A 14733-nucleotide genomic window follows, 5' to 3' on the forward strand; every position below is an offset into this window, starting at 1 on the left:
GTTTAATGCATTTCATGTTGTTAATTACAATGAAAGGAATATATTTTCTCACTCTTTGTATTTTTACATCATTATGGCACAGTATTATCCTGTTTAAATCAAGGTGATAAATGAGTTAGGTCAGAAGTAATCTAAAAATAATCTGATTATATTACCTAAAATGTGCAATGTAATGGATTACGTTACTGCCTAAAATTGTTGTCATTTAACTTGCAATCAGTATTCTACCCAGCTCTGGGGGTAAAGCGTTACAAGTAACGTGAGTTACGTAATCAGATTACTTTTTTCAAGTAACTCCTAAAGTAACGCATTACTTTAAAATTTACAAGAAAACATCTGAGTTACTTTTTCAAATAATCAACGCAAGTTACTTTGTTTTCTTTTTTCACTGACAGCTCTCATGACCAGTGCAGCTTCCTTCACCCTGAAGCTTATTCATTTTACTCTTGGTGTGAAAGGGCTTTTACAGTTGTCAAAAAATATTGGGTATTAACAATAAATAAGCAAGCCCAGCCCAGGTAAGAAAAAAGTAACATAATGCTTTACTTTCCATAAAAAGTAAGTAACGCAATTTTTATGGAGTAACGCAATATTGTAATGCATTACTTTTAAAAGTAACTTTCACCAACACTGTTCACAAATCGAGCATAGTCCAAGAAGAGCAAGAAAGAAGAATAAAAGGGACTAAAATGTCATCTGTTCATAAAGAGCTATCGTATTACAATAAACGAGTCACGTGGACTAACTTTATAATTTTGTTTGTTTATTTATTATTATTATTTGGTCAATTTGGAGTATCAGGCTTCTTTAGCCTATATTAAAAAGAACGGTCCAGATATTTGTTTCCAGAAAAAAAGTACAGGTTTTGAAGGACACTATAGTGAGTAAATACACAGTATTTTAATTTTGGGCTGAACTAGTTCCTAAGTTAGTTGCAATATAGGTTTTTCACCTGTAGAGGGTACCACACTTTTATTTATGAAGTGAGCCACGATTATAGATGAATTACAGTATAGGCTACTATAATAAAGTATGGGCACTACATTAAAATCTATTCAGTTTCTTAATTTTTACACTGCAGCTTTAAAGTAAAATATATATTTATGTGAATTGCTCTTCCTGTTTATTTCTTCAAGTATGAGCTACATTTTTTTCTAAGTGAAGAATTTTCTGCTAAACTGCGGAAATGAGTTTGTTGCACTTTATATTGGTTTTTTTTGCAGGGATAACATGAACGGTTAACATAATAAAAAGCGATTAATGTGCACGAGAATGCATGCATTGCTTAATGAAAAAGCATGATTTAAAAAATCCCTGTTATAGTAATAAAAACCTTACATGTTTATCCGATTGATAACTGTAGAACATTTATGTCTTGGTAGATAAACACCAATAGAATGAGCTCAGCTGACCAACATTCTATTCTGACATCATAACAGCCATTGCACATTACAAAGAATCCTGGTGAAAAGAGCTTCATTTGGCAATTGACTATTGTGATTGCTGGTTTAATTTGCTGTGATTGCCGCTCATTCAAGCCAATTTTGTTGTTGTTTTTGAGATAATCTTCATGCCGCATTTTAACATGTGGTGCAGAGACAGAAATACTCTCCAGAGTCAGGCTATGCCATGCCTAGTAGGCAAACGGATTTTCAGCAGACCTTCTGGACCTTCCTTCTTGCCTGAGACTGGACAAAAGAAGCCAACTTCAGGTGAAAGTCCTCCAGGACGTCACAGGCCAAGACCACCTACCTATTTAATGGATGTGTCACTGAGAAATGTCACAGAACCTTCATGTGAGTCTGATCTGAAAGCTAATGCTCACCCTTCCTTACCCCCACTGCATAGTCTTGCAAATCAACCAGTGAGGGTGAACAAACAAACATCACTGCATGAATGCCCTGTTGCTGTGAACAGTCATGTTCTAGAAGCAGCACATGTTCCCGTGAAACCTCTAGTTGGACATTTCTTCTTGTCAGAGGCTGAAGACAAGATATCAGTTTCAGGTGAAAGACCTCAGGGGCGTCGTGGGTCCAGACCTCCTAACCATTTAATGGGCATGTCAAAGACAAACAATGAACCCTTATCTGAGTCTGACATAAAGGTTCCCTCCTTACCCCGGCTGCCCAATTTTGCAAGTCGACCGGCTAGGGTGGACAAACATGCATCTCTGCTTAAGCACCCTGTTGCTGTGTCCACGAAAATGCCTGTTCAGGAACCAACCCATGTTCCTGTGAAGCCTCTTGCCAGCCCACAGAGAAGAGACAGTGTTGCTGTGGCAAGGAATCTCATGTCTTTTCAGGGTACACTTGACAATGAGGATGTCAAGATGAAGAGGGCTCAGCCACCAAAAGTAGCTAAAGAGAAGTCATCAGTTTCAGGTGATAGACCTCCGAGGCGTCAAGGGTCCAGACTTCCATTTAATGGGCATGGCAATGGGAAACGTCAGAAGGTTTGACAACTGCTTGAACCTGTTTTACACCTCAGACCCTGAATTTATAAAACGTCCACACATAAAGAAGATTGTGCATCAACGTTCCTTTTTCATGCATTGAAAAATTCTTTGTGCATCAAATAAACAGATCTTTGTGCATCAAAAATCGCATTTTGCCATTGCATTGTCTATAACCTTGGCTAATCTAAATAATATTCTGTATCAAAAGGGAGTAAATTGAATATGACACATGAATTATTTTCAAGTTATGTTTACATTTAGGGTATTAGTGTGGAATTAAATTTACTGAGTTATTGAGTGGCCAGTTGAAGGTCTCTTTTTGTTGTGCAAAAAACAAGTCTGTGTTGCCAAGTTGCTCCCACACAACTGCAGTATAAAAGATGACATTTTTGACATGTACATAAAACAATTGAAATAGGTGAAAAAGCTTCATATTTGATCAAATGTGGTTTATATAAAAGATTACTAAGTTCTAATGTAAGGTCAGGTATTCAAACAGTTGATTTATCAATGCAATAAAAACAATCAAAAACATTTGCTTCTTGAGTATATTTTGTTTGGCTTTTCAATCAGGAGAAAACTAAACTTATTGCAAATAAATTTAAGGACATAGTGCAATGTTTTGATGCCTAATTTCCAGTTGTCACATGATTGGTCCTCATGAGAGTCTTCTCAAAAACTGTCACTGTAATTATAATAAACTTTAACTGTATTATTCAAAAATTTGGGGATGATCAAATTTTCAATGTTTTGGAAAGAAATCACTTCCAAGGTTGCAATTATTTGAGAAATAAATAATAAAAACAATATTGTGAAATATTAGTACTATTCAAAATATGTGTTTTCTATCTTAAAACTTTAAAAATTCAATCTATTCCTTTGATAACAAAGCTGAATTTTCAGCATCATTACTCCAGTATTCAGTGATCCTCACATGATCCTTCAGAAATCACTCTAATATGATTATTAAGTGCTCAAGAAACATTTTTATATATGTTCAACAGTTCTGCTAATTTTTGTGGAAAGCATACATTTTGTTTTCAGGATTCTTAGATGAAGAGTTTAAAAGAACGGCATTTATTTGATAAGGACATTTTTTGTAACATAACGTCATACTGTCACTTGTCTAAACTGTCACAACAAACAACAGTAATGCATTTGGGTCAAAAAAGTGTGTTGACTTTTTTTTTTTTTTTTTTTTTTTTTTTTTGAACATTTTAAAAACATTTTTTTTAATGTTTTTAAAGAAGTCTCTTCTGCTCACCAAGCCAAGTGTTTATTTGATCCAAAATACAGCAAAAGCAGTAATATTGTGAAATATTTTTACTGTTTAAAATAACTGCTTTGTATTTGAATATATTTTAAAATTGTATTTATTCCTGTGATCAAAGCTACATTTTCAGCATCATTACTCCAGTCTTCAGTGTCACATGATCCTCCAGAAATGATCCTATAGAAATGCTGATTTGCTGTTCAATAAACATTTATTATTGTTATTATTATTATTATCATCATCAATATTTAAAACAGTTGAGTATTTTTTTTTTTTCAGGATTCTTTGATGATCCAAAGATCAGCATTTATTTGAAGTAAAAAGCTTTTGTACCATTATACACTGTACCATTCAAAAGCTTGGAGTCAGTATTTTTATTATTATTATTTTTATTTTTTTTTGTAAAAGAAATTATAGAAATTGATACTTTTATTTAGCAAGGATGATTTAAATTGATCAAAAGTGATGATAAAGACATTTATAATATTACAAAAGATTCCTATTTCACATAAATGCTGTTCTTCTGAACTTTCTATTCATCAGAGAAACCTAAAAAAAAATATACTCAGCTGTCATCATGTGACTGAAGTAATGATGCTAAAAACTCAGCTTTGAAATCACAGGAATAAATTACATTTTAAAATATATTCAAATAGTAAACTGTTATTTTAAAAAGTACAATTATTTAAAAAAAATGCTGTATTTTGGATCAAATAAATGCAGACTTTGTGGGCAGAAGAGCCTTTTTAAAAAACATGAGAAATCTTACTGTTCAAAAACTATTGACTGGTACTGTAATTCACACGTGTAGAAGTTGAAAGAGTGGCCTTTAGGACCCGGTGACTGTTTGTGGAACTTCACATATATTCTGCGACGTGACGTCAGTTGCTGCAAGCAAACATGGAGGACGGCGGAGTGTTGGTCGAGAAACCTCAGGTGAGATGTTATGTTGTGATTTTGAGTAATTTACAAAGAGAGGGGTGGCTTACTCACCGATATCATCTTGAAAAAGTTCTATTTTATATGAGCAAACCATATAAACAAGAAGAGCGTGAGTCTAAAGCTTATAATAAACAGTGAAAAGATGCCGATTCATTCGGCTCGCTGCAAATGCTCAGTCATGCCATTCTCTGACAGCGGCTAACGTTAGCGTGAGTGTTCACAATAATTTACAAAAGAGTATCTCTCACTGCTAATATGTCAAGTTTAAAACTTTACTTTTGATCATATTTGAATTGTGTATGATTATTTTGAACAAATCTTTTTTACACGTTTACACGGAGCAATAATCAGTTGAGCTATTGCCTAGCCATGTAGCATAGCATTTTATTTTATCCAATAACGTTTATCTTTACCAGCATTTTATAAGAACAATTATTTAGAAGCTTTATATAACGCTAAGTGTATGTACATTCAAATATGAAAATGTATAAATAATATATCAGTTTCATGATAACTGTTTGGCTGTGTATTAATTACGATATGCTGTGAGTTGTTATTAGGTTAATTCTGTGATAATTTATTTATTGGAATAATTATAAATTGTGTTATTATTAAAATCTAGATATTTTATAATAAATTATAATAATAATTATGAATTTAATTGTGCTTGTGTGTTCAAGATGTATTGCCTTGCATCTACATATTTGTGACCTCTTTTTTTGCTTTACAGGAAGATGTGCCGGCCCTGCTGAATTCAAGGCCCCAGACCGGCTTGTCTTTCTTGGCTCCTGAACCAGAGGATCTGGAAGATCTTTACAGCAGATATAAGGTTTGTATTTTTTGAGTTTTTTTTATGTGTGTGCTTGACATGCTTTTAGCCTGTCATAATACTGACCATTGAAAATGGTCTCTGCTCCACTTGTTGACACGTTATCCCTTCCACACTGCAGAAGTTGCAACAGGAGCTAGAGTTTCTGGAGGTGCAGGAGGAGTACATTAAAGATGAACAGAAGAATCTGAAAAAGGAGTTCCTTCATGCCCAAGAGGAGGTGAAGAGGATACAGAGCATCCCTCTGGTTATTGGGCAGTTTCTGGAAGCAGTTGACCAGAATACAGCCATTGTGGGCTCAACCACAGGTAAGAGGATTGTTCAGTACAGGGTTTCTGCACGTCTTAAAAAGTTTTTTTTCACCTTTTTTTAAATTAAGGTATAAGAAGACCTTAAATCTGAGCAGAAAGTCTTACATTTATAAACTCATGCCATTAAATGTTGCATGCACTGTAAAAAATGGATTTCTTCTTTAATACTTATGTTTTCCAATACAAGTATATAAACAGCCTTAAGTGAAAATACATTTACTTTAGAAGCAAAATTAAGATATGAATTCTTGTTTTCTGAGAAACTGATCAAAATGAATTGTTTATGCTTAAAACGAGAACGTATTTGTCAATAAAGTCAATATTTGTCATTTTTTTTCTCACTCCATTGGCAGATATTTGTTGTTTTAATCATAAACTTTTTTTAATTTGATCAATATCTCAGAAAACAAATATTTTGTAATTTTGCTTAAGTAAATGTACTTGAAAGCTACATTAAGATATTAAATCTTGTTTTCTGAGAAATTGAGAAAAATAAAGTGAGTTTATACTTAAAATGAGAACGTGTGTCAGTAAGGTGTAAAAATGTGTTTTGCCTTTAAATTAAGTTGAATTTTCTCACTCTATTAACAGATATTTCTTCGTTTTAATCAGAAACTGGTTTAATTTGATACATTTCTCAGAAAACAAAAGTTTTGTAATTTTGCTTTTTTTTAAGTAAATGTCCTAGAGAAGCAAAATTAAGGTAGGAAGTCCTGTTTCTGAGAAATTGGACAAAATTAAGAGAGTTTATGCCTAAAATGAGAACATATTTGTCAATAAGGTGTAAAAACCTGTTTTCCCTTTGAATTAAGTTGATTTTTCTCACTTCATTTGTGGATATTTGTTCTTGTTTTAATCATAAACTGATTTAATTTGGATCAATTTATCAGAAAGCAAGACCTGTTTTATGTCAAGTAAATGTATCTTTATTTAAAAATCTGGACATTTGTCCATGCAAAAAAAAAAGCATAGATATTCAAGCCGTATGTTTTTTTGTAACACAAATTAAAATGTAATGGAAATTTTGTTATACCAGACATACTTTTAGAGAGCATATTGACACATTGCGATCCATTTAATTCTTTAATTTTTTTTATTTGGTCTTAAAATTACATTCATAAAAGCTGCAGAAACCCTTGGTGTACCCTGGGTATTTATTTTTAAATATAACATGTTTAATGTAGTTTCAAATGTGTATCTTGCATGTGTTGTTGTTTGTTGTTTTTCCTTTTCAATAAAATCATGCCAGATGCTTAAATGTAGATTTGAATTGTGTAGTTTTTATTTGTTTAAACTACATTGTTTGGCTTTGTCAACAATGCTGTGCATTTTTTTTCAGGCTCCAATTACTATGTTCGGATTCTGAGCACAATCGACAGAGAGCTGCTGAAGCCCAATGCCTCTGTTGCTCTGCACAAGCACAGCAATGCTCTGGTGGACGTTCTGCCTCCAGAGGCTGACAGCAGCATCATGATGCTCACTTCAGGTATTCTCAGTCACTCTTTTGTTTATCCTGTATTAGGGATGTAGATTTGTGCCTTGTTTCTAAAAGCTCTTGCAGCAGCTTTATTGTGGTGGGTTTTTTTTTTTTTTTTTAATGTGTTTCCTCTATATTTGACCCTAGATCAGAAACCAGATGTGATGTACGCAGACATCGGAGGAATGGACATCCAGAAACAGGAAGTGAGGGAGGCTGTGGAGCTCCCCCTCACACATTTTGAGCTGTATAAACAGGTGAGTTTCTTTGTGCAAGTGCCTGTGGTGTATAGCAGTCTTGGTTGTCCACTCACATTCTACTTCTGTTCTCAGATTGGTATTGACCCACCCAGAGGAGTGCTCATGTATGGCCCACCTGGCTGTGGAAAGACCATGTTGGCAAAAGCTGTGGCTCACCATACCACAGGTTGGCTTAAGTGTGGTTTATACCCAAATTTGCTTTATTACTGACCTTTGAAGTTCATTCCTGAGCACAGACAGAAATAAATTAATAGATCAGAAGCATGTGGTTGTATTACAGCTTTTCTAATTGTGTTTTAATGTTCTGCAGCGGCTTTTATTCGTGTGGTGGGATCTGAGTTTGTGCAGAAGTATCTCGGAGAGGGTCCACGCATGGTGCGAGATGTCTTTCGACTGGCCAAAGAGAATGCCCCAGCCATTATCTTCATCGATGAAATTGATGCGATTGCTACCAAGCGTTTTGATGCACAGACTGGAGGTATGTGTCTCTTTTAGGTTTCATAACTATCTATCTGTATGTCTATCTATCTATCTATCTAAGATTCTTAATGTTTTCTAAAGAAGTCTTATCTGCTCACCAAGCTTTCATTTATTTGATCTGAAGTACAGCAAAAACAGTAACATTTTTAAAATATTTTTACTATTTAAAATGGCTATTTTCTATTTGAATATGTTTTAAAAAGTAATTTATTCCAGTGATCTAAGCTAAATTTTCAGCATCATTACTCCAGTATTCACTGTCACATGATCCTTCAGAAATCATTCTAATATGCTGATTTGCTGTTTAGAAAACATTTTTATTAGTATTAGTATACAATATTACATATACAGTATTTAACATAGTCGAGTACATTTTTTCAGGATTCTTTAAAGAATAGAAAGATCCAAAGATCAGCATTTTTCTGAAATAAAAAGCTTTTGAACCGTTACACACTATACCATTCAAGCGTATAATTGTTTTTTTGGGGGGTTTTTTGGAAAGAAATTAATATTTTTATTTAGATAAAGACATTTATAATGTTACAAAATATTTTTTTAGATAAATGCTGTTCTTCTGAACTTTGTTCATCAAAGAAACCTGAAAAAATTCTACCTAGCCGTTTTCAACTTATTATTATTATTATTATTATTATTATTATTATTATTATTATTATTAACAATAATAATTGTTTTTTGAGTAGTAAATCAGAATATAAGAATAATCTCTGAAGGATCATGTGACTGGAGTAATGATGCTAAACATTCAGCTTTGAAATCACAAAAATAAGTTACATTTTAAAATATATTCAAATAGAAAACAGTTATTTTAAATAGTAAAAATCTTTCAAAACTTTACTGTTTTTGCTGTATTTTGGAATAAATTAATGGATCAAAAAAAAAAATTATATATATATATATATATATATATATATATATATATATATATATATATATATATATATATATTTATACACATATAAGAAATTATTGTTTTTATTCAGCATAACGAAATGTTGCAAAAAAAAACCCATTTGGTTTCAAATCATTTTGGTTTAACTTTCCATTAGTCAAAGTATGTTACAAGTATAATGGTTTCCCACCAAAAATATTAAGCAGCACAATTGTTTGGCTGCTAAAAATTCGTCACAGAAATAAATGACATTTTAAGGTAGAAAATTGTCATTTTAAGCTTTAATAATATTTCACAATATTACTGTTTTAACTCTTTTGATCAAATAAATGCAGCCTTATAAGCAGAGCATATCAGACTTCTTAAAAAAAACATTATGACATCATGGAGATGTTTAGGAAAAAAAAAACTGTTGTCTTTACACCACACTGCACGAGTCTATTAATCCCATAAACAGAAAAGCTTTTCTTTGTTTTGTTTGCTCAATTTTTTCTTTTTGTTTTCTGTGTTTATAGCTGATAGAGAAGTGCAGAGAATCCTGCTCGAGCTCCTCAATCAAATGGATGGGTTTGACCAGAATGTGAATGTGAAGGTTAGAAAAAACACTTTGGTTATTTCCTTTTTCTCTACGTCTTTGTGGTATTATGTTGCACTTCTTCTTTTGTTTTGCCGTAATACAGTTTCAGTCATTGTTGACGCTCCGTTTTTTTTTTTTTCAATGACAGGTTATCATGGCCACCAACAGGGCTGACACACTGGATCCAGCTCTGCTGCGCCCTGGTAGACTGGACCGTAAGATTGAGTTCCCTCTTCCTGATCGGCGACAGAAACGTTTGGTGTTCTCCACCATCACCAGCAAGATGAACCTCTCAGAGGAGGTTGACCTGGAGGATTGTATCCTGACCCTGCATGAAGTTTTTCCTCAATGATATAAAATATTTTTATAAGTCACTTACAAGCACAAGGCATTAATCATAGCGGAACAAACAATATTAACAGTGCCACCAAGAAAAATTGCATTAATTTTTTATATTTTTGTTCAGCAAGGATGCATTAAATTGATCATAAGTAACAGTAAATACAATTTATGATATTACAAAGGATTTTAGTTTCAGATTAATCCTGAAATAAATAAGCAACTGTTTGGTGACATTTAACAAATGTTTCTTGAACAAATAAGCATGTTAGAATGATTCAGACTTACCATTATAAGAATAAATTACATTTTAAAATATATTAAGTTTTTAAATTAAGAAATTTTACATTATTACTACTTTTACTTTATTTTCGATTAAATAAATGCAGCCTTGGTGAGCATAAAAGACTTTCAAAAACATTTAAAAACAAGAACAGACAAACTCGAATGCTAGTGTACCTCTTGATTTAGAAGAATGTTATACATGGCTGTCAAGACCAAGTAACTATTTTACAATTGTCCTTAACCAAAATGCAGATGTTGCCAGGCCTGACAAGATCTCTGGTGCAGATATCAACTCCATTTGCCAGGAGGTGAGTTAGAAGAAACAATATGTTCATTTACAGATTGCCTTATTTGTTTGTCTTTTATTTATGATCTGAACTTCTTCTAGCATGTGTTTTTCTGTTACGATTAATCCTGTTACTTCTGTGTCTACAGGCTGGTATGTTGGCTGTGCGTGAAAACCGTTACATTGTGTTGGCTAAGGACTTTGAGAAGGCTTACAAGACTGTAATCAAGAAAGACGAGCAGGAACACGAGTTCTACAAGTAGAATAAGCCTCGACTAGACATCTGCATTACCTTTTACCCTGTTTGTTTCAGCCTTTATTTGTACGTACAGTGTAATATTGAGGACATAACACTTGAACCTTGATTTAAATCTTCAGGGTTTACACTGCTTGTACTGGGACTTTGATTTCACAGGATTGTTTGAGATTCACATTATATAAAATATGGATGGAAAAACAAACATGTATCTGGTGAGCATTTTATGTATTCTGTTTAATGACTCCTCAAAGATGACCATTAAAATGTTTTCCATAATGACTCTAAATAAAGATGTTTTTGATAACAACCCCTAATGTTGGCTGGCAGATAATGGTTTCTGTGTACTTCTGCACAGAAATTAAAAGATCATATATTTAACAACTAAACTGAAGTAAATTTCACTCTGCGGGTACTTGTTTACTAATTTTCAGTAGATAATTGTTGATACAGGACACTTTAATGTTAATTCATGTCGGTCATCGCAGATGCAAAATGCGTACATCTGCTGAGGCTTTTTGACCTTTAATGAGCTCAACCTGGAAACAAAACAATAGTAGGATTAAATCATAAATATATTTAAAAGCCTTTTTTTCTGAAATTCAGTCTGATCAATTTAGTCTATAGAAGCATATAAAACCGTGTCTATACAGTTTGGAATACAAAATACTGTCTGAAGTGAAAATTACAACTTTTAAGCAGTAATTTAAATGCTAAAACAATTACAAAATGTTAAAATATGATCCAAAAATATCAAATCATTGTAGAAACTAATATACCAAATTCTATATAAAAAGTTCTGGGTTTGTAAATTGATGAAAAGTTTAAATTTGAAAGCTTATTGGCTAAATCTTAATGCATATATATATATATATACATATAAACATACTGCCACTTAAAAGTTTGGGATCAGAAAGACTTGTAATGTTTTTAAAGAAGTCTCTTATGCTCATCAAGGCTGCATTTATTTGATCAAAAATACAGAAAAAACAGTAATATTGCAAAATGTTATTTTAATATAATTTTTATTTTAATATGCTTTAAAATATAATTTATTCCTGTGATACAAAGCTGAATATTCATCAGCTGTTACTGCAGTCTTAAGTGTCACATGATCCTTTAGAAGTCATTCTAATATGCTGATTTATTATTAGAATTATCAATGTTAGAAACAGTTGTGCTGCCAAGAATATATTTGTTTAGAACCTGTGATTCTTTTTTCAGGATTCTTTGATGAATAACAAGTTAAAAAAACAGCATTATTCAAAATATAAATCTTTTCTAAAAATGTAAATCTATGCTATCACTTTTTATAAATTTAACACATCCTTGGTGAATAAAAGTATTCATTTAAAAAAAATAAAAAATAAAAAAAATAATAAAAATGTACTGACCCCAAAATTTTAAACAGTAGTTCATATTGTTAGACAACCTTTCTATTGAAATAAATGCTGTTCTTTTTAACCTTTTATTGATCAAAGAATCCTGAAAAAAAAGTATCCCAGGTTCCAAAAAAATATTAAGCAGCACAACTGTTTTCAACATTGATAACTCTAATAATAAACCAGCATATTAGAACGATTTCTGAAGGATGATGTGACACTTAAGACTGGAGTAATGGCTGATGAAAATTCAGCTTTGCATCATAGGAATAAATTATAATTTATAAAGTATATTAAAATAAAACCATTATTTTATATTGTAATAGCATTTTGCAGTATTATTGTTTTTTCTGTATTTTTGATCAAATAAATACAGTCTTGATGAGCATAAGATACTTCTTTAAAAAACATTACAAGTCTTACTGATCCCAAGCTAACAAAATGACATGCACAAATTAAAATAGTGGACTTAAGAACATCTTGTTAACTATAGATAATCATTTATCTATACAGTCATTTATAGGTCATTCATTGCAAGTCTCACTGATCCCAAACTTTTGAGTGGTAGTATGTATATATATATATATAGTTTTTTTATGCTACGTGTCCCGTTTTTTTTTAGTGGCCAGATTATGTGTTCAGTTCCACAAACCTGGACTTTCTAAATGTACATATAAAAGCTGTTAATGTTAAAATGTTAAAAATGTAAATGTTAAGTAATCATGTAATTAATAAAAAGTAATTGTAGTCTGATTATCGTACTTTAAAGCTTATTATAATAATTACAAGTAATAATAACAATTACAGATATTTAAAGATTTAATTTAAAAAAAAAAATCTGATTACATAATCCAGATTACATGATACTCCCCAGTGCTGCAAGTAAACATTCTTGGAAAACCTTATTCTGAGAAAGCAATTATACCTTTATTTCAAACCAAACCTCTTTAAAGGAGAAGTCCACTTTCACAAAAACAATTTACAGATAATGTACTCACCCCCTTGTCATCCAAGATGTTCATGTCTTTCTTTCTTCAGTCATAAAGAAACTGTGATAAGACCCTAGATAAGACCCTTCTTCTTTGGCTGGTATTGTTTACAACTGCATTTGGGATCGTTTGAAGCCGCATTTAAACTGCATTTTGGAAGTTCAAACTCGGGGCACCATAGACGTCCATTATATGGAGAAAAATCCTGAAATGTTTTCCTCAGAAAACACAATTTCTTTACGACTGAAGAAAGAAAGACATGAACATCTTGGATGACAAAGGGGTGAGTATATTATCTGTAAATTGTTGTTCTAGAAATGGACTTCTTTAATGCTGACTTCCACTCTCCTTGTTTTGATTCACAAGCATTTCAGTCTCCGTTTGTATTACTGACTTTCACCACAAGATGGAGTTTGGGAATAAATAAAACGTGCATAGACCCTCTCAGTATTGTGCATTGCAGTTTACTTAGTGTGTCTGAGCCCATATGCCTGCCAGGTGTGGACTTATCAATTCACCACGGTCTTGCACACTCAGGCTTGTCTGGACAACAACAGGTTCAACAGGTCTGGACAGTTTAAGGACAGAGCAACGCAGGGGCGATTCTAGGATTTTCACTTTATTTTTTGAGGATATAATAATAATAATAAAAATAATAAATAAATAAATAAAATAAAATAAAATAAAAAATGTTTGGGTGGTATCCTAAACTTATTGTAGTATTCCACTGTTATGCATATTTAGGTATAACATTTGACTACTGAATACATGTCTTCATGATCTCACACACTAACACACACACACACAAACACACACACCTCTGTTTACTGTACTGTTTGCATTTCTAGTACAACCCTCTTAAATCAAGTATGCAAACCTTTGCCACATGCACTAGAATATGTATTATACTTAAACTTAAATTTTCAAATAAAAATGGCAACATGATAATTTAATAAAGTTTGCGTGTATATGTGCTTCATTTTCGCTGGAGAAAACAGCTGTGGTGTGATGAGGGATTAATGCAGCGAAAACAGTAGATGGACAACTGATTTCCTCCATAAAATTTTGTAAACTGCATTTATTACAAAGAACTGCACAGAGGGAGATATTATAGCGCTGAAAGACGGGGAGGAGCAGATCTAGATCTGACTACTTTTATATGAAATTTAAAATGGACTGAGGCGATCACGAATTCGTGTACAGTTTATGGAGTTAATCGCTAAATTTTAGGGGGGCAGAGTAGTCATAACTAGGCTATAGCCCCCCTAAAAATGGCCTAGCGACGCCCATGGAGCAACGAAAGATTATCTCTTGTGCTGCCTCTAACCCCAATGCAAAACTCTTTGTCTTTTAAAAAAGACTAAATTGGCATTTAGGTGTATTTTACTTAATGCAATTTAAAAATAATTATCTCACAGTTATTTGGAGTGATACCCTTAGGTTCATTTCTGTTCCACAGCTTTATATATAAATAGGCCTAGTTGGTAGGCTGCTGTTTTTATTAGTTCACTAGTTGGCGAAAGTTTATCAGTTACCAGTCATTGTAGACATGGTTGGATTATGATCTTACCTGCAATTATGTCCAACTAATATGTTTTCTGGACTTTGACTGTGACAGTGTCTTTGTTTGCACCTTATTTTGACTGACAGGAACGATGTGGAATGACCTATATATGACTGTA

General features: G+C 32.5%; 1 protein-coding gene across 1 annotated transcript; it reads left to right on the forward strand.

Annotated features, from left to right (window-relative positions):
• The first annotated feature begins 4577 nt into the window (after window positions 1-4577).
• Window positions 4578-10990, forward strand: psmc4 (proteasome 26S subunit, ATPase 4). The gene is made up of 11 exons (XM_051132309.1): window positions 4578-4664; window positions 5401-5499; window positions 5621-5807; window positions 7150-7296; window positions 7435-7544; window positions 7620-7713; window positions 7858-8025; window positions 9453-9529; window positions 9663-9831; window positions 10391-10446; window positions 10574-10990. The coding sequence occupies exons 1-11, from the start codon at window positions 4629-4631 to the stop codon at window positions 10685-10687; spliced, it is 1257 nt and encodes a 418-aa protein (XP_050988266.1). The 5' UTR covers window positions 4578-4628; the 3' UTR covers window positions 10688-10990.
• The last annotated feature ends 3743 nt before the right edge of the window (window positions 10991-14733 follow it).

Source organism: Labeo rohita, chromosome 16 (assembly GCF_022985175.1).
Source record: "Labeo rohita strain BAU-BD-2019 chromosome 16, IGBB_LRoh.1.0, whole genome shotgun sequence".
Lineage (NCBI taxonomy): Eukaryota > Metazoa > Chordata > Actinopteri > Cypriniformes > Cyprinidae > Labeo > Labeo rohita.

Coding starts and splice junctions, on each gene's coding strand:
- psmc4 (XM_051132309.1), top strand. CDS start 4,629: ATGGAGGACGGCGGAGTGTTGGTCGAGAAACCTCAG. Junction 4,665..5,400: donor TGTTGGTCGAGAAACCTCAG/GTGAGATGTTAT, acceptor TTTGCTTTACAG/GAAGATGTGCCGGCCCTGCT. Junction 7,545..7,619: donor ATTTTGAGCTGTATAAACAG/GTGAGTTTCTTT, acceptor TTCTGTTCTCAG/ATTGGTATTGACCCACCCAG.